The sequence below is a fragment of the Haemaphysalis longicornis genome, unplaced genomic scaffold (genome assembly GCF_048455015.1).
Source record: "Haemaphysalis longicornis isolate Haplotype H1 unplaced genomic scaffold, Haemaphysalis longicornis Haplotype H1 scaffold_9, whole genome shotgun sequence".
NCBI lineage: Eukaryota > Metazoa > Arthropoda > Arachnida > Ixodida > Ixodidae > Haemaphysalis > Haemaphysalis longicornis.
The window spans coordinates 19,867,140-19,886,336 of NW_027526460.1; the positions used below are offsets into that span (position 1 = coordinate 19,867,140).

The 19,197-nt window shown below is 47.4% G+C and overlaps 2 protein-coding genes across 3 annotated transcripts in view; one reads left to right on the forward strand and one right to left on the reverse strand.

The window, feature by feature from the left end:
• The first annotated feature begins 377 nt into the window (after positions 1 to 377).
• Positions 378 to 15,207, forward strand: LOC144153001 (uncharacterized). Its single transcript, XM_077684619.1, has 4 exons — positions 378 to 508; positions 9,395 to 9,460; positions 9,580 to 9,608; positions 9,744 to 15,207. The coding sequence occupies exons 2-4, from the start codon at positions 9,400 to 9,402 to the stop codon at positions 15,117 to 15,119; spliced, it is 5,466 nt and encodes a 1,821-aa protein (XP_077540745.1). The 5' UTR covers positions 378 to 508; positions 9,395 to 9,399; the 3' UTR covers positions 15,120 to 15,207.
• Positions 15,208 to 15,830: 623 nt separating this feature from the next.
• Positions 15,831 to 19,197, reverse strand: part of App (Palmitoyltransferase app) — a 28,228-nt gene continuing 24,861 nt past the window's right edge. The window contains exon 10 of one of the 2 annotated variants that reach the window (XM_077684149.1): positions 15,831 to 18,191. In XM_077684149.1, coding sequence (XP_077540275.1) covers positions 18,034 to 18,191 — 158 coding nt within the window. In that variant the 3' untranslated portion in view covers positions 15,831 to 18,033. The remainder of the gene's footprint in view (positions 18,192 to 19,197) is intronic. The other variant, XR_013319217.1, reaches the window with a different exon arrangement.

Here is a 19,197-nt window from a genome sequence, read left to right on the forward strand (position 1 = left end):
ATAATCAACGCCCTATGATAGGACCAGGTTTAAGCAGAGTGAATAAAAGAGAATGCATTTTGTCTGGTGATTGGCTGTTAGAAAGTCGCGTGTCGAATTCGTCCGCTTTCCGCCGACAGTGGTGGTTTGAAAAGTGAAGAACATCGAGTTTACGCATTTTTAGTGGCCTCCATGCCCGTGCGTGTGACGCTGCGCGCAACGCGCGAGTAATTTCTTTCAGAACTGAATTCTCACGAATACCGCGCCGCGCGGTTCCCGTTTACGCTTCTTATCTAAGGGCGTTTGACCAGCGCCAGATAACGGGCGCGGCCATCGTAAAGTCGACAAGAAAGGTTGACGCCGTCAGAAAAGCAGATCCGCCAGCGCTAATGACGTCGCGGCAATTACGCCACCGTTTCCCGCGGCCAGTTTGCAATAGCGACATAAAAGAGAGAAACGCGGACGACAGCGTTTCTCTAAACGGGAATACGAGAAAGGAGCACTCAGCGACGACCATCCATGACTTGAGGTAAGTGCCGTTCTTTTTACCTAAACGCGCTTGTCAATGCATACGGGGCAGCACAAAAGTAACTCATTGAAGGCCTCAGTGATCTTTCCACGCCAGTTAAGTCAAAATCACGCAGGCATTGCAGGGTATTCGCTTTTCCTTAAAAGTCACGTAGTACCGGCACCATCAATGGAGATAGGAAAACAACTTTACTGAACGAAATTTGTCGTTACAGTATTAGTAGTAACAGAACTACTACTAGTAGTAGTAGTATATAGTATAGTAGTAGTAGTAGTAGTAGTAGTAGTAGTAGTAGTAGTAGTAGTAGTAGTAGTAGTAGTAGTAGTATAGTAGTAGTAGTAGTAGTGGTAATAGTAGTAGTAGCAAAGAATTTTTAACAGAGAGGTGGATGCATCTCCTTCGTCCAGGAGCCAAGTGACGACTTGGCGGTCTATGCCCTGGAGACCCGTTGTTGCTGGGCGTCCAGGCTAGCGCTGGTCGCCAAATTCACACAGAGCACGGAAAGGGGAGGAGGAGGGGAAAGAGGTGGGAGGGCTGGATTGTGAGCACACCCGACAAGGTTTAGGGCATGTGGTTCAGGGCAAAACTTGCATTCTGCGGAGTATTGAGTTTGGATAGAGGCAGTGTAGGCAGATGGGGTAAAGGAAATTGTCAGTGTGAATTCCTCTGAGAGTAGTTTCTTCGTCCTTGGGTATTCTGTGCAAAAGGGATTGTCTGAGCGAGCGATAATGCTGGGTGACGCCCCAGAAGGTGCTGCAGAGGTGCGAAGAATCTTTGGGTCTGGAGAGGCCGTCACTGCAATTTGAGCTTGGCAATGTTTAACACAAGGCTCTGTCGAGCGAAGGCAGCTTGCCTATGCTATTAGATAAACTCTCAGGCATTAAATGAGATATCATTGAGCAAAGTTCGAAGAACATGCGAGGGCCTAAAGGTGATAAATATAGGGCATATTCTGTGCTACCGAGCATGGGCGTCTGCAGGATTTTGTTTTGAGGGGGGGGCAAACCCATTGTATTGAGGAGAAAGAGGAGCAGGAGGCGGGGCAATTGTTCTGGGGTGGCTTGCAGGGTTGGGAAGGGGGGGGGGGGGGGGGGTAGGTGCCCCTTTTGCACCCCCCTACCGACGCCCATGCTACCGAGGGCATCGAGAAAACAAGGAACTTCGGGTGGGATTTTTGATCCACAAAGAAATAGCACGGAATGGCAAGGAGCCCCACAGCATCTCGGCCGTTCTTATCCGCTAAATACTTGTAGGTACTGGTTGAAGGTAGTATACGTACGGGCCAGTGCACCAACGTCTAGATGCAAAAATGATGCTGTTGACAGGTAAGTTTAACACTCCCCCCCCCCCCCCCCCAAAAAAAAAAAAAAAAAAAAAAAGCAAGTGCCATTCCACTCTGCGAAACCAAATGACTATTTTTTTATAGCGTAGTTTGTCGGTTGGTGGTCGGTCGGAAATTCCCGCTCAGACCGCGCCGTCACGCCAAGGAAGCTTTCAGCGGTATTATATCCACGCCGGCGTCTTGCGTTTACGCCTCGCGCTATTCGGGGTCGCGACGTGCATAGCGCCTACGCTTGGCGCCCGCGGCCCGATCGTCGTCGGTTGCCTCCTTCCGCCGCGTTCGCTCCTATTGCCGCCTATTTTTAGAGTAGGCTTCACTGTACAGCACGCAATGTGGGAAAGACAGCTTACAAAGACCAAATTACGGCATTACTTCTAACACAAATGCGCTACTGGGAAGTCTGCTCACGAAAAACTACAAAAAAACAACGAAGAAAAACGCGGAGTTAGAATAACAGCTCCGCTGATAAAAGCGTAGTGATGGGAGACTTTGACCAGGGAGGCGAACATGCAGTGGAAACATCGGAACAGGTAGTCCGAATAGCCGAGGCGATGCGCTATTTGGATTGGCAGAGCGAAATAGCCTGAAGATAATGAATACATTTCACCGCAAACGAAGGAATGGGTGAGGGAAAAGGGGAAGATCCTAACAGTTAAATGAAAATGAAACAGACGTCATTCTAATTTTGGTATTGTGCAGGATGTTGAGGTGCTAGGCAAGAATGGAGAAGAGAATAATAAGTCTAGAGCTGAGAAGGCGAAGTTCGAAACTGGTAAAAAAAGGAATTCAAACTTGAATTCCGTAACAGCGCGAAAGGAACAGATTTGTAGTCTTAACCGGAGAGGGTGAAGAAAGCGTAGACATATTGAACAGCTTGACTACAATAATAAATAAATAAACAAACAAACAAACAAACAAATAAACAAGCATAAATAAATAAATAAATAAATAAATAAATAAATAATCAGCGCTAGTGTTATCAAGGACACGAGTAAATGGAGATATTGCCCGCCGCGGTGGCTCAGTGGCTAAGGCGTTGTCCGAGGACGCGGGTTCGATTCCCGGCCGCGGCGGCCGCTTTTCTGATGGAGGCGAAAAGCGAAAACGCCCGTGTGCGCGAAATTTTGGCGCACGTTAAAGATCCCCAGGCGGTCAAAATTAATCCGGAGCCCTCCACTACGGCGCCCCTCATCGCCTGCATAGCGTCGGCGCGCTCAACATCCTAATCGATCTAAATGGAGAGAGAGGAAGGACTGAAAGAATGCTTCAGGAAGTATACAGGGTTAAGGGCAAATTTAAAGAGATAGAAAGTAATGATAAACATACATGCAGTGCAGAAAGCCTTCTCTTCAACCTATAGAATAGGAGGTGCATGAATACAACTATAAAGGAAAGTTTGACATCCACCTAAATGCAGCCATAGGGCTACAAAGGAAAGCTATACAGCTTTCTCGGAAACTTCGCAGTTGAAGAAAAATTCGTCCTGGTCCAGGATTCGAACCCGAGACCACTGCTTAACCGGAGCAGTCGCTCTACCAACTGAGCTAACCAGGAGGCTAATCGTTAGTAGCGCGAAAGCGAATTGATCAACAACTCGAAGTGAAGGACAGGTGTTAATCGACGAGATTTAGGGGAAATCCCAAAGGTGGAGTAAGTTTCTGTAAAGGAAAGTTTGACGTCCATGGACGTCAAACTTTCCTTTACAGAAACTTACTCCACCTTTGGGATTTCCCCTAAATCTCGTGGACGTCAAACTTTCCTTTACAGAAACTTACTCCACCTTTGGGATTTCCCCTAAATCTCGTCGATGAATACAACTATTTTGGACCAGTTGTCAGTGCTGATGAAAACCGCGAAAAATCGGGTTTAATTAAATTAGTATACGTTAGGCCAGGTTCAGACTGTTACCGCAACTGTCGTAATAACTTTAAAGAATGACGTCATTTCCCGTCTCAGCCAACAGAACTGCGTGACGCCGGTTTTTTTACGTCCATAGATCACGATATGGCTTTTGCGTCGGTAGTCGGAACATATACTCGGCAAGTACTCTCAATCGAAGCTAGGCTGCCTCGAGATCTGTTAATAAAAAGAAATGCTCACAATTAGCGCGTACATCCGGTCATGGCTCACGGGGAACAAACTCACTAAACCCATCGAAAACAAGCTCAGACCAGCGCAACGAGCCATGGAGAGAAGAATGGTCGGACTAACGGTTAGTGATGGGAAACGAGCACCTTCGATCAGGAAGGAAACTCGCGAGCTAAAATTAAGTGAAATGAAATCGGGTAATGTGCCGGAGATGTTATGCGGAAAAGTGACACCCGGTGGGCTTTCAGGGTAAAAGAATGGCTACCGAGAAAGGGGACGATGGAGTAAACTGATAACTCGGCGGGGGAATGAGATAAGAAAATTGGGAAGCAAAAAAGAATGGCTGACGATTACGATACTCCCTAATGCGAAATCTGAGCGTAGCTGTTGAGCTGTTTCGACTCTGCAGAGTATGTTGAGACGAAGAATCTCAGACACACATGTATTGGAGGAAGTGTTGCGGAGTTACCACTACGAAGTTGGAATGACTCCGGATTCATTCCGCCTTTTCGTGGCGCCGAATGGAATGGGAATGGAATGGTCACATCGCTTGGAGCATTTCGGTAATGGAACTAGCGCCCTTTCCCCGAATAGAAATGGCTCGATTTTTAGACGAGCTGCGCCTATCTTCAGCTGGGATCTACAGCTAGACTGGCTGTTGAATAAGCAGAGCTTATCTTATTTGCAATAACTTCTCCTTTTCTGGGGAGGTGCTCTAGGTCTGTGGGGAACCACATGGGGCGCGCGGGGGATTACTCAAGGCGTTGAAGACTGAGGATCCTTGCTTGGCGGTACTTTTGTGTTGGGGTGGCTCCGAGGAAGCCAGGGGAGGACGCGCGTCCTTTTGGAGGAACAGGAGGTAGCGTCGTACTCACGCCATTTCAAAGTGGCCGCATGGCGGCAAGTCCGCATAGATGGGGCATCTGTGTGGGAGGTGGTGAAGATCGCGGAGATGGGGCATCTGTGTGGGAGGTGGTGAAGATGAGCAGGTAGAACTCCAGGTTGTGAGGTGGGAAAAGCATCTAGGTGACGCCCCTACCCCCGCATTTGCACATATTAGAGTTTTAGCAAAGCGGCTAGCGTACGTTAACGCTACGGGGGCGGGTTAAGCCCGTTCTAAAACACGCGAATTGCACCTGCGAATTCGCACATGCGGCGGCGATCGTGCGGCAAAACGATCCATTTTTCTATTTTCGTTGCTGCGACAAATTTCCAAATGCCAAGCGGCGTTCACAGGAGAAGTTCGACTGTTTCAAACATTTGGCAATCTGTCAGCGCCACATCTGCGGCGCCACATCTGCGAATTCGCAGGCGAAAGTCGCACCATGTAGAGCGGGCTTTACCGGGACCCAGCTGCGCATGCGCGCGCGGGCACGGCAAGGAGGCCGTCCCTCTCCGGAACGAATGCGCGGGCTCGGCGAGGCATGGACGCCAGTCCCCGCGGAACGAATGCGATCCTGCCCAGTCGGGTCGGCACCCGCCGCCGTAGCTTAGCATAAGCTAGCCGTTTTGCTAGAACTCTCCCACCCCGTGTGTGAAGCTAACACGCAACGTCTTATTCTGTATTGCTCCGCTTTTGATCTGCATCGACACAATCCAGTGTTTTTCAACTTTGATATTGAAGTTCCTCATCCACACCACCTAGTCACCCAGCTCGTTGTTGCTAGCGGCCTGGCGCGCGTGATTAAGTAGGGGGTATACCCCCCCTTGAATCCCCACACCAGCGATCTCCTCTGGTTTTGGGCAGCTCGTTTAGCTGCAGAAGCACTTCCTTCGTCTCGGGAAGTGATCGCATCATCGGCGAGCGCACAACTCAGGCGTTATCTCGTGGCGGGTCGCGACCGCGGAGCGGCTCGCGCGGCACTTAGCTTTAATGTTTTTTTATTACGCTATTTTGCCCCAGGGCATCAAATGAATTGAAAGAAGGAAAAAAAGGAAAGTGACGGGAGGCTTTAGTAGATCCTCACACATTCCCAACAATCTCCTTCTCCTCCTCCTCACTCGTTCTCTCGGTTACAAGAGACGAGGGCGAGGGACTCCACGGCACCACAGGAACGGGTGCATAAGAGCTGCGTTATATATATATAAAAAGGGATTCGAACAGCGCAGTTTAAGAGTGTTGGCGAGTAAATGCTTTCGTCCTGCAGATGACATAATTCTAGTTTGAATTGACACTTCATGCTCAGCAGCAACACCACGGTTGTGATGGGTGAAGGGCAGTCTTGGGAAGTAACTGGTTAATAGTAACGCGTTACCGGTAACTAAGTTACTTTTTTTCAGTAACTTGTAACTGTAACACGGTTACTTTTATACAGAGTAACTGTAACAGGAAATACCGTTACAGTAACTATATTTTATGAAGAACTACCCACTAGGCACACACATAAAAGGCCGACCGACGTACAGATTACGCTTGCTCCTTTTTCAGAGTTTTTCTGTCCACCCTTCACTTTTACGCAACACGGCTGCTTTCGCAGTTTAAAAGAGAAGGTCGCTACAAAGATTGATTATAGTTCTTGTAGAAGACAGAGTTCGGCGGTCATGTCTGAAACTATTCCTTCGTTTTGAGCGAGCAAAAGCAAGAAAAAAAAAAAAAAACGGGAAAGTATACCTCTGAAAAGAGCGAAGCTCTCAAATGCCAACTTTGAGAAAGAACTCATCCTAAGTTAGAGTGAGTTTTGCAAAAATATTCCCCGTCACCAAGGGTGCATAAGCAAAAGAAGTTGATGCAAAAAAAAAAAAAAAAAGGCGTACAGAACGATTGTTGGCTTTGGGCTTGAGTGCGCCCCAGTTAGGTTCCCTTCGTCTGGGGTTTTACCACGTGCACTTTTGACTACCCGCACTCATTCGTACGTTAATACCGCACAAACTCTAAAATTTGTTTTGCGATCTATTACTTAGTTTTATACAGTAACGAAAAAGTAACGATGTTACTTTTCCACAGTAACTGTAACAAGTTACTTATAAAAATTCTGTGTAACAAAGTTACTTTTTTGGCTTTGGTAATTGACTGTCCACTCGAAACATGGGTGCTCTTGTCTCTTGCTTCCACCAGAAAAAAAAAAAAAATGGAGCCAGTAGTGACTTTCTAATGAATTCAGCAAAACATCCCATGTCGCAAGAACTCTATACCATAGCAGACTGCCTACGCGCAACAACAGTCAACTCCAATGACAAACGTCTAACAGTTAAAGCTGTTTTAATGTATTTATGAAACAGGGCGAAAACAGATGGCAATTAGAATGGCCCAGCTTGAGCGATTCTTGTCTAATATGAAGCGTTCATGCTTTGAGGTTCCTCGATCTGAAGTTTTCAGTTCAAGAGCACACTGAACAGTGTCTGGGAACAAGGAAAACGATGATGTCCGAAGGCTCGCACCCTGCCTAAGTTATTGAGCTCATGCTGAATATTTTTAGTGTGCAGCACTTTGGTGGCCGGTACTGTGGTTTGGAGGCGGCGACGGCGTTGTAACTGAGCGAAAGATGGCAAGACCGAAGACTAAAAGAAAACGGTGACTGAAGACTGAGTTGCAGACTGAGAGTTGCGGCCAAGACTGGAAGAGTTGCGACATTGTGAAGGGGAGGGCAGTTGCCGCGCCCGTACCAGACACGCTTGTTAAAACTGCCCTTGGCGTCTAGTGGTGCCCGAGAAAGAAAACGCAAAACCACGCATCCATGGGCCTCCTCGATTATCAGTCCCAGACCGTCCGCGGACTGCCCGAGATGCGATCCTGCTCTCGATTTTCCCATGCATTACTATGGGATTTCCGGTCCGAACGCAGTCCTGACTGCCCGCGGACCGTCCAGGTCTGGTTAATCAAGGATGCCCCATGAAAGCAAGCGTCTTGTTCTTCCAAGTTCACAAAAAAGCCCAGAAGCCCAGCATGCGCTGCGTGCTGCACGTTGATCGGTCCTCGTTGGGTGGCTCATCCGAACCACGTGACATTTGCTTGGGAGGTTCAAACACGATTTACAACGTGCTCGCCGGCGCCGACACGCTGCGAGATGACGGCAGAGTAGCGCGCACCGCTGCACGTTCGCTGATCATGCGATTGCTTCCCGAAAGGCAGCAGCTATGCGCCTTGACGAAGAATGCAGTTCCCGCTGCGCACAAATTTCGCATTAGGAAGTTTTGCCTTTGGCTGTATATGCTTGTGGCAGCCTTTTCACTGCCTCTTCCCCAATTTTTTTTGTTCCATTACTCTAGTTCCTGCCAAATCTGCTATGGCCCGTGACCGCTTTCGTCATGGCTGGTGTAAAGTCCGCTGGGATAGGACGTGAAGCTAAAGCGGCCTTTTGTCAAACGAGCTTTTGCGTTCCTTGAAGAAACATGAGATCCCTGCCATTTCATTCCCTTCGCAACTGCCTCACAGACATCTAACAAAAAAGGAGTGCCCCAGCTATCTTGCAACCAATCGATGGTAACCCCATAATGACCTGTTTTGAGAAAAGAACACATCGTGTGTGACCTTGTACGGCCGAAAATACGTGTCATAAACAGAATGATCTTTCCAGGTGGCACCAAGTCAGCCAAAGTTAAATTAGGTAGCGATACATTAGCCTAAAGAGACCAGACGTCCCGATTTAGGCGGGATCACGTCCCGGTTTTGCGGCTGCGGTCCTGCTGTCCCGCAGCCCGGCCGCTTGTGGGACGGTGTTTTGTGCCGCTTTCGGCCGGAAACATGGACAACTGGTATCAAGCCCAGTGTCACTAACGAAAAGCTGGAGGAATGAACGAGCCGAAAAAACTTGTTTGAGGAACTTTAAGAAAAGAGTGCACACGATGGAACTAAGCAAGAAAACGTTGTGTGTTCCTTGCTTAGTCCGAATGTCTGAGCTGTTTTGTTTATCTTACAGTGTACCAACAATCCGTTCAGCACATGTGCATGCACCCTTCTGCGTTTGACGAACGCTGCATGGGTGGACGTGCTTCAGCACTTGTTTTCTTATTCAGCAAATAACGCATCATTGCTCGTCAAACAAAGGCCGACAGAACTACGGAATGTATTATCTTCCAGTTAAAACAAAATTTCACTGAGCCTTAGTCTCCCTCCAAGCTATGTGCCACGTTCTTCCTTACACATCCCCCCCGCCCCCCCCCCCCCCCCAATCCCGCTTTGGGCTCCACGGAATATGGTAACTTTACACCAGCCACATCACTAGGAAAAAAAGGATGCTCAACAAGGAACAGTGTATGGCACTATGGAATTAATGGCATTGTGATCACAAGTTTCTTTGTGCATTAAAACTTTAGGACAGCAGAACCATTTTGTCTAGGGAAGTCAGCCGCTTTGGCTGTTCAACCACCTTTGTACACTATCAATCCTACTTTGATAATACCCCCCCCCCCCCCCCCCCCCCAAAAAAAAAAAAAAAAAAACCTGCATATTGCACAACCACAATGTATGAGAGGCTTGCATGCAAGATAATAATTTCATTCCTGCTTGTTCTTTCCAGAGACAATGAAAAGAGCGGTCATCGTACTCTACATTCTTGGCATCGCCTTGTTACTTTGCAAAGAAGGTGAGTGCGTGTTTATGAACTCAAGTAAACACTGGTGTTGCCCTTCCAAACAGTGTGGTTGGTGTAGGGCACCAAAAAAGTTTCAACTAGCACTTTCTCTTTTGCTTTCTCTATTGCAGATGCTGCTGCCTTCCCACCTGGATTACCGGTATAACCTTTTTATGCACTGTAGAAATTGCTAATTTGTAGAAAAAACGCTTGCTACTGTAAAGCATATGCTTTTACTTGAGCTTAACCTTGCAGCTATATAAGTAAATGCATCGTCATTTGCATTCTTGTGCAGATGGGAACAGCACCATATGGTCTGGCTGTCAGCAATGCGTACGCCCAGCGAGGACGAGCTTTCGCAGCAGCGAAAAAGGGTCTGTTTGGAGCCGGTCTGGGCCCGCCCTACGGTGGTCCCGTAGCGCCTGCACTCTACCAGCCCTATGGTCCCTACCAAGGAGGTCCCTACGCTGGCTCTGTAGTTGCCCAACCGGTAATGGCATCGCAACCAGTCTATGTTCTTCAATCAGCGGTGCCGCAGACCCAGCCATATCTCCTCCAACCTGCACCTCGATCGCAGGTCTACGTTCTACAGCCAGCGCCGGCACCCCAGCCACAGTTCTATCCTCCACAGACAATGCTGGCACCTCAGCAGCAACTTTACCTTGGTCAGGTACTACCGGCTCAGCCATATTCGCCTCAAGCAGCAATAGCCCCACAACAACAGTTATACCCGGCTCAGCAATTGCTGGCACCCCAGCTTTATCCGGCCCAGGCAGTGGTAGTGTATCCTCCTCAGTCTCCGCAGGCACCTCAGCCACAACCTACCTCCCCAGCCCAGCTGTCACAGCAGGCATCCCAGCCAGAACCCAACATTGCACCCAAGCTTCAACCACAAACATATGACGTTCATCCTTTGCCGGCATCTCGGACAAGAAAACTAGGCCCTGCTGTTCAACAAGCATTGGCACTGCAGCCCCTACTTTACACCGATGCTTCCTCCCCCCCTTCGCTGCAAGAGCAACATGGCTACTCTGGCCGAATGAAACGCGATACCAGTGGGGCACAGGCTGTCGTTAGTGACAGCTCATCACCTTTCAGCCTTCCTGGTCTGGCATTTGCACAGCAGCGCCTAAACCAGGCCAGGTCATGGATAAGTTCCATTCCAGTGATCAACGCGAAGTTGCAGCAGACCCCTTTAGCCCGAGCTTTTCCATGGCTTTCAGCTAATGTTCCTTTCCTGCACCAAACGGCAACCCCTGAGAAAACCGCAAGCAATACCGGGGCATTCCCAGCTCAAGAGCAGCACAGGAGTGTGCAGTTGCAGCGAGATCAGAGGCGACACGCACTTGAACAGCAGCATTTCCAGCATCAGCAGCTTCTGAAGCAAAAGCGTGAAAGGCTTCGAAAGCTCGAAGCGCAGAGGCAACGACGACAACAGCAGCAGCGGTTGCTGGCACAAAGGGCACGCGAACAGCGCTTGAGGCAGCAAAGAGCTCGCCAGCCTGCATTGGCAGCGCAACAGAGGTTTAGGCAACGTCAGTCATTGCTGCAGAAGAAACGTCAAGAGCAGCGGAAGGTTAACGCTCCTTGGACCCGACACGTGCTACCAGGGGCCGTATTTTCACCAGCAAGGCACGTGAATGTGGCGCCACCTATAAATCTACAGCCCAATAAGGATGCATTACCACAAATTCAAAACCGCAACCAAGCACCGGCTAGTGTGCAGGGAACCGGCTTGTCAGTTCAAGTACAGCCGAAACATCGCGGAGATACCAGCATCAGTCGAACAGCTGGATCAACAGCGGTCACAATAAACAAAACTGTCGCTGCAAATGATGTGAAGATTGATATCAAGGGAGCCACTCCAGGCGGCATCAACAAACAAATAGTTGTTAAAAACCCTTGGACAGGGGTGACAATCAACAAAACAATAACTGGAAGTGGTGTCAATGTGGAAGTAAAACAAGAAGGTATCGCCACTCCTCGCGGTCTTAATGTGGTCCAGAGCTCCCAGACATCCGAAACAGTAAACCAAAGGACTGCTCCAGCTGTCAAAGTCCAGGTTGAACATGGCATTGAAAGAGGATTAAGTCACCAGATCACCGTTCAGAACCCTTGGACGGGGGTGACGGTAAATAAAACCATCATTGGGAACAACGTCAACGTGGGAATTCAACGCAATGCACAAGGAACTCCCAGCCATCAAGTGTCAGTACAGAACCCCTGGACAGGGGTGACCGTCAACAAGACCATAAGCCCAAGCAGCGTCCACCTATCTGTGCAACGTGACTCACAAGGAGTTCCTCACAGCCAAGCTTTTGTTCGTAATCACTGGGCAGGGGTCACAGTGAACAAGACGATCGCACAAGGCAGCGTCAACGTGTCAGTTCAACGCGGCCCCCAAGGTGTTGCCAGCAGTCAAACTGTGGTACAAAATCCTTGGACTGGAGTAGCAATCAATCGTACAACCACCAATGGCAACGTAATAGTTAATGGTGGCTCACAGGCAGCCCTAACTCATCAGATTGTGATACAAAATCCATGGAGAGGCGTTACGGTCAACGAAACTATAACTGCCGCTGGCATCAACGTTTCTGCCCAGCAAGACCTAAACGGGGGGCCACGCAGCCAAGTGGCCGTCCAAAACCCCCAGAAACAACTGACAGTCGACAAGGCCATAGGAAGAGGAAGTGTAAATGTTTCGGTTCAACGTGACAGCCAATTAGCTGCCAGCAGTCAAATTGTGGTGCAAAATCCCTGGACCGGAGTGACGATCAATAAAACAATCTCTGGTGGCAAAGTTAACGTGGATGTTCAACGCACCACAGAGGAAGCTCCAATTCGTCAAATAGTGATACAGAACCCGTGGACAGGAGTTACAGTCAACAAAACTGTAAGTGCTGGTGGCGTCAAGGTGTCCGTGCAGCGCGACCCACAAGGAGCTCCAAACAGCGAAGTAGTTGTCAATAACCCCTCGACAGGTGTTACGGTCAACAAAACTATAACTCAAAGTAGCAGCAATGTGCCAGTTCAGCAAGATAGCCAATTAGCTGCCAGCAGCCAAATTGTAGTGAAAAATCCCTGGATCCAAGTGGCCATTAATAAAGCAGTAGCAGTTGGCAGAGGTAATGTAGAAGTACAAACTGGAACACAAGCAACTGCAAGTCGCCAAATAGTGATCGAAAATCCATGGACAGCAGTAAGAGTCAACAAGACAATAAGCACAAGTGGGGTCAATGTGACTGTCCAGCATGACTCAGAGGGAGCACCAAGCAAGCAAGTGGTCATCCAAAATCCCTGGACAGGAACGACAGTTAACAAAACTATCTCGGAAAAAAGCGTTGACATCTCGGTTCAGCGTGAAAACGAAGGAGGTGTTAGCAGCCAAATTGTAGTACAAAATCCCTGGACCGGAGTTGCAATCAATAAGACATTCACGGGTGGCAACGTTGATATACAAGTTCAAAGTGGCAAGCAGCTGGCTCAAAGTCACCAAATTGCGATACATAACCCGTGGACGGGAGTGACAGTCAACAAAACTGTAAGTGCTGGCGGCATTAATGTGTCCATCCAGCGTAACCCACAGCAAACTCTTAGAAGCCAAGTTGTCGTCAATAATCCCTGGACAGGAGTAACGGTCAACAAAACGATAAATCAAGGCAGCTTCAACTTGTCAGTTGAACACGAGAACCAAGGGGCTGCCAGTAGTCAAATTGTGGTACAAAATCCCCGGACTGGAGTGACAATCAATAAAACAGTCATAGGTGGCAAAGTTAGTGTAGATGTTCAAAGTGGAACACAGGCAGCTGCAAGTCGTGAAATAGTGGTACAAAATCCATGGACGTCAGTGGTAGTCAACAGGACCATCAGTTCTGGGGGCGTCGATGTGTCTGTCCAAAATCCCTGGACAGGAACAACAGTTAACAAAACTATTACCGAAAACGGTGTTGCCATCTCAGTTCAGCGCGAGAACCAAAAAAGTGCCAGCAGCCAAATCGTGGTTAAAAATCCCTGGACCGGAGTTGAAATCAACAAAACAGCGATGGGTCGTGATGTCAACGTGGCAATTCAACGCAGTGCACAAGCAGCCCCCATTCGCCAAGTAGTTATCCAAAACCCGTGGACAGGTGTCACCATTAATAAGTCTTTAAGTGCCAGTAGCATAAACGTCTTCATCCAACGTGACCCCAAAGTCGTCGCTGAAAATCCTTGGAACGGGGTGACAATCAACAGGACAGGTATTGGAAGCAACGTTAATATAGGGGTTCAGCGGACTGCACAAGGGGAACAGGTGCAAAACCCACCGGTAGGCCTGAATGTGAACACAACAAACATCAGCGGTGTCAACGTCTCTGTTCAACACAACTCGCACGGAGCCCCCGACATTCAGGTCGTCGTCGAAAACCCCTGGTCAGGCGTGAAAGTCAACAAAACTATCACCGGAGGCAGCGTTGATGTGACAGTTCAGCATGACAGCCAAGCAGCCATGAGTAATCAAATAACGATTCAAAATCCCTGGACTTCAGTGACAATCAACCGAACTGCAACTCCAGGCGCTGCCAATGTGGAAGTTCACCGTGGCGTCCAAGGTTCGCCCACAACTCAAATCGAGGTCGAAAATCCCCATACCAATGTTGAGGTTAACAAAACATCTACGGGGAGTAGCATCAATGTAGAGGTCCAGCGTGGAGTCCAAGGGGCTGCCGTCCAGCAAATCGTCATCCAGAACCCCTGGACAGGAGTAACTGTCAACAAAACTTTCAACACGAATGGTGTCAGTGTGGCTGTTCAACGCGACAACCAGGACACCCATCCCCCTGCAACAGCGGCACAAATGGATAAAGAAGTTGAACAAGGGAACCAAGAGCCCCTCAATAAGCAGATAACTGTACTCGAAAGTCAAGCACCCAACGCCGTCTTCGCGAAGAACGTAGCTGCACCATCAGCGCACCCGATCATCCACGTTAAGCGCGTTGTGCACCGTTTGCACCGACACCATAGCAACAGAATTCCCACCCTACAGCCTCCAAACCCTACAGCACAGCAGCAGTTCTTCCCATTTATACAAGCACACCGAAATTTCAATATTCAGATGCCTCCGTATGCCCATCCGTATATCCCCTTCCTGAGAGCAAACGCACTCAAAAATAGACGGGAATTCTGGCATGGATTTCGACTTGTGAGGCCTGTGGGTTACGCAGCTTCACAGGTTATTCCCAAGATCTATATTGGGACCGAGGGCAGCGGATTTGCCTCTTCACACACAGAAATATACCAGAACGGGCGGCCCCTGGTTAAGAACAGGATAAACGCAAACGAAGACTTCACGGTTATCACGAGAGTCCACCACTTCGCGGCCGACATCCTGAACATCAACTACACTTTCAGCACTCAAGAGGCAGGCGAGAGCGGAAACGGGGTCACACACAATGTCGCCGAAGGTGAACGCGGAGACTTTGAAAGGACGCGGAAGTGGTTCAAGCCGGAGATTGATGTCAACGCAGGAGGTGACGCCGTCAGCGTGAACACGCAAATCTACCAGTACGGAAGACCAGCCGCGAACTACATCGTTGACAACCGAGCGGGCTTCGTGCTCATCACAGCAGTACACAAGCTCCAAAAGAAGCCTCTTAGCATTACGTACAAGTTCCTTCCTCTTGGAACAGAATAGCGCATCATCGAGCACATCACTTGCTGAGCCGGTCAGCATGCCGCAAACAACATTAAGTTTGAACAATAAAATTACGGTTGAAAAGCACTTCCACTGGTCACTTGCTTGTTTGTTTTAAATCATGCAGCAATATTTTTCCTTATGTTCACGGGCTGTTCAGCATTGCATCATTTATGTGCATACAAAAACAGATATCAAAATGAAATTTGCAATACTTCTGTGTGTATCAAAAATTCTTATCGGTTTGGATTAAATTGTTTCATATGGTAAAAATAAAACAAAAGTCAACTGCCCTTCTGTTGAAATGACAATAAAAAGGATAGCAAAGCTTTCTTATCAAGAATGTTTATTGCACTGCAATATAAGCTCTCTGGTACTTTAATGCGACATGGTTAAAGCTTATGGTGAGCTTTTTAAACTAAATGAAGGTGCGTTTGCGAGAAGTTTAGCCTGGACATTCCATGTTTGCCTTCTTATGCGGCCATTTATACTGCCTCTATTACATGAAACATTGAATTAAAGAAAAAGCATTTCTAACTTATAATTTGGCCTGTTTGGTACCGCAATTTCTGTGCAATGGCCTGCGTAGAAGTCGCTTACATTAAATGTTCTGAAAAATGTAAAAGAGAACCAGTTTGAATAAGCCGTGAAATCGTACCCATGACAAACGATCTATATTCTACAAGTGGCAAACGCGAAGACACGAACAGCTGACGTTTCATATAAAATTATTTATTGCAATATCGATATGCAAAAAGCATAACAATTAAAAACCCAATGTACACATTCCACAAAAATATCTACACAGCGCATTTATGTACATCTCCAAGTATGTATATGTTGTGCGATATATGCATATGTACACTGATACAAGCATTCGCGCGCATCGTCGCATACTAAAATTCTGGCTGCGGGCAACACATCCAATACTTTGATACAAATTATAGTAGGGAATATAATCTCACATCCAGCTAACATCCTACAACATGCAACACAACAGAATGCACCAGCATCTAAGACTTCAATAAAGCGCTATACTTGTCAATGCATGGTGCTGCCTTACGAGCAATTATAAATTACAGATTCCTGTGCCACGATTTACAGTAATCTAATAAAGTTATGCGAGCATGGAACCGTATTATTATACTGTACACCCAACCATGATGCATATGATTTGAAGTTAAAGTTGTGGCAATTTTCAGGCAGACCGTATTCGCCAAGAGTTTTATGTAACAATCACTGCATAGCAGCCTCAAAGAAAAGACTTGCATCCAAAAAAATCCCCACTAAGGTTAGTGACAATAAAAGCAGCACCACGCATGTATACAACTCCAACAAGACAGGTTACGGTAGCAAGCACATAACCCATCTGAGCTCTACAACCTTGCTGAAGAACCAGCACCCAACAAATAACACAGGAAATTAAGAGCGTTCGTTACGGCATTCGGCTCTGAAAACATCTTACGTACTCCATCTCCGAAGTGTGCGTATCGCTAACTCTGCTGCCAACCAGCAGACACTTTACCCCTGCCAAGAGCAATGAATTCAATAAGTGTTTCTTCTATGCAGGAAAAAACAATAAAGGCACACCTAGTAAAAAGAAAATTGCCCACACATGCATATATATATAAAGCAAGTAAAAAACAATAAGCACGCCTTGCAGTTCAGAGATGTCTATGTCTTTGGCTGAACTGTCCCCTTGTGCAGTTTTTGTTCGGCCACGCTTACAGATCCCCGCTTACTTCTTTATAAATAAGTGAAAAATAGAAGGAGATAAACACAAAACAATCACAGGCATACGTTTGAAGAAACTTGCACGGCCAGTCCAGCCACCGCAAAACCAACGCTCCCACAACCACTACCAATGCCTTCGAAAAAAATTGAAACGGAGGTAAGCATGCAAAGGCGCATGCTCCATTTCTGTGACCTTGCGCGGTGCTTGGGTATGGCCACAAAAGAAATAGTAGTGTGACTAGGGATGTCCAAGAGGGCCAGCTCAATCGTGACTGTTAACCGGCCCATCACAAGGCAGGCCTCTCTCCTCACTGCCGCCCAAATCTGTGCGTATTGCCAACCTGAGGTGGTGTTCGTAACCGCCAACAAGACCACTTCTTCGTGGTGAGCACCACTGAATCTTCTATAAATGGCTGCCGCCACAACAACCCAGCCCCGAGAGTGAAAGCAAAGTGGCTGGGAAATACGTGCCACACAGACGAAAGCAACGATACGCAAATTTAAATATACGACACGTCCACGAGCTCAACAGGAAGGTACGACAATGGCAGGATCAAGCTGCCCTCTTATCTGCTGCAGAGGTCGAACGTCACGGGTAAAAACATGCTGGCAAGGTGCGGTGATGCATGAATAAATAAAAGACTATGGCATCTTGGTGGACATTTGCGACGCCCGTCCCACTGAGAGAGCAGTGCTCGCTCCTTAAAAACGTTTTTACTAACATCTAACAACAGATTAGCCCGTTTCAAGTGACCACAGAAGAGTGCAGCCACATCTCTAAACAAACCGTCAACTGATCATTATTCTTAACCAATAAAATTGCTAAATATGACGTAAAAAAATTTGATCTAGTTACCGATGAAGCAACGATCCGTCGTGGCTACAAAGCCAGAAATAAGCCTAAAAAAAAACGATTTCCCGCTCCCGTATTTGACCCTAAAACCCTTGGCACAGCCCCGCGAGGTTGATAGGATTCGGCACTGACTAACATGCATGCCAGTAAAACCGGGAGGGGGGCCCCACTAACGGCTGTTTCTCTCACTGTGCGCGTCAAGTCCAGTGCAAGAAAACAAGTTCCCCGTCTTGGTAGCAGCGGGACAGGAAACAGGGGGAAAGAAAATTCATCCAACAAGCTGGTTCGTTCCACAGTCCTCCGGGTAACTCCGTGCAGTCCGACTGGTCAGACCGAGCTCTGCTTGAGGAGCGACAGCTGACTACCAGCGTCTATCCCAAACTCGTGATCGATGCTGTCCGGGAGTAGACCCTTGGTGATCGAACTTGGCTCGGACGGGTGGCGAGACTGCGGCGGCACTACGGCCACGGGTATGTGACTCCTCCCTGTGGAGAGAGAGAGTGGGAGAACAGCACGCCCCCACAAGAAAGGGCGGCAAAAAAGGAAACGCCATCTTAGAAAACCAGTATTTCAAAGCCACAAAGATGGCCTGTTTGGCACCAAGAGTGGAAATGCATATTAAATGTCACTTAATAAGAGGGGACCTGGCTCTTTGAATTTCTTTCTTTCTTTGAATTTAATTATTAAGTAAACTGTGTGAAACCTGTCAGACTTGCTGCCTTTTTTCCACTGATTTCAAGTATGCCATTATTTTTTGAGTAAGTCAATTAGTTATCAAAATAATTGGAGGTAATTAGTCATTTTTGGAATAACAATAGACAAAACATAGTCATAAAACTATCATTAAACTGTAATCTTTATATTTTCTGATACTATGAATCCTGGTTAGTGCAATAAGAGAATTGGTTTTTTGATGCACCGCTTGGAACTAGTTTTACAGCTTATTAAACTTTGGTGTTTGAAATGAGTGTTCGAAATGGGTCTTTGCCACTGGTGCCACCAAGGTTTAATGAGCTGTAAAATTAGTTCCAAGCGGCGCATCAAAAAATCGATTCTCTTATTGCACTCACTAGGGTTCATAGTATTGGAAAATATAAACATTACAGTATTATGACTAACACTGTTTTGTATATTGTTCCTCCAAAAATGACTAAGTATCTGTAATTATCTTGGTAACTAATTGACTTACTCAAAAAATAGTGGCATGTTTGAAATCAGTGGGAAAAAGCAGCAAGCCTGACAAGCATCACATAGTTTACTTAACAATTAAAGGAAACGGTTTTAAGAACAGTGTCCCCCCTTAAATTACGAACAGGCCATGGAGACACGGGCCATGCTAGATGTAACATTAGAGTTCACTATTATGGGTTCCACAATAGAAGTAGTGCAGTGAAATGAAACAAGATCACACGAAAGATACTTCGTTTCTAAACCCACACCCACAGGCCACACGTTCGTCACACCTTCAGTATGCAAAGTTTCCTTATTTTT

Coding starts and splice junctions, on each gene's coding strand:
- LOC144153001 (XM_077684619.1), top strand. CDS start 9,400: ATGAAAAGAGCGGTCATCGTACTCTACATTCTTGGCATCGCCTTGTTA. Junction 9,461..9,579: donor CTTGTTACTTTGCAAAGAAG/GTGAGTGCGTGT, acceptor TCTCTATTGCAG/ATGCTGCTGCCTTCCCACCT. Junction 9,609..9,743: donor CCTTCCCACCTGGATTACCG/GTATAACCTTTT, acceptor ATTCTTGTGCAG/ATGGGAACAGCACCATATGG.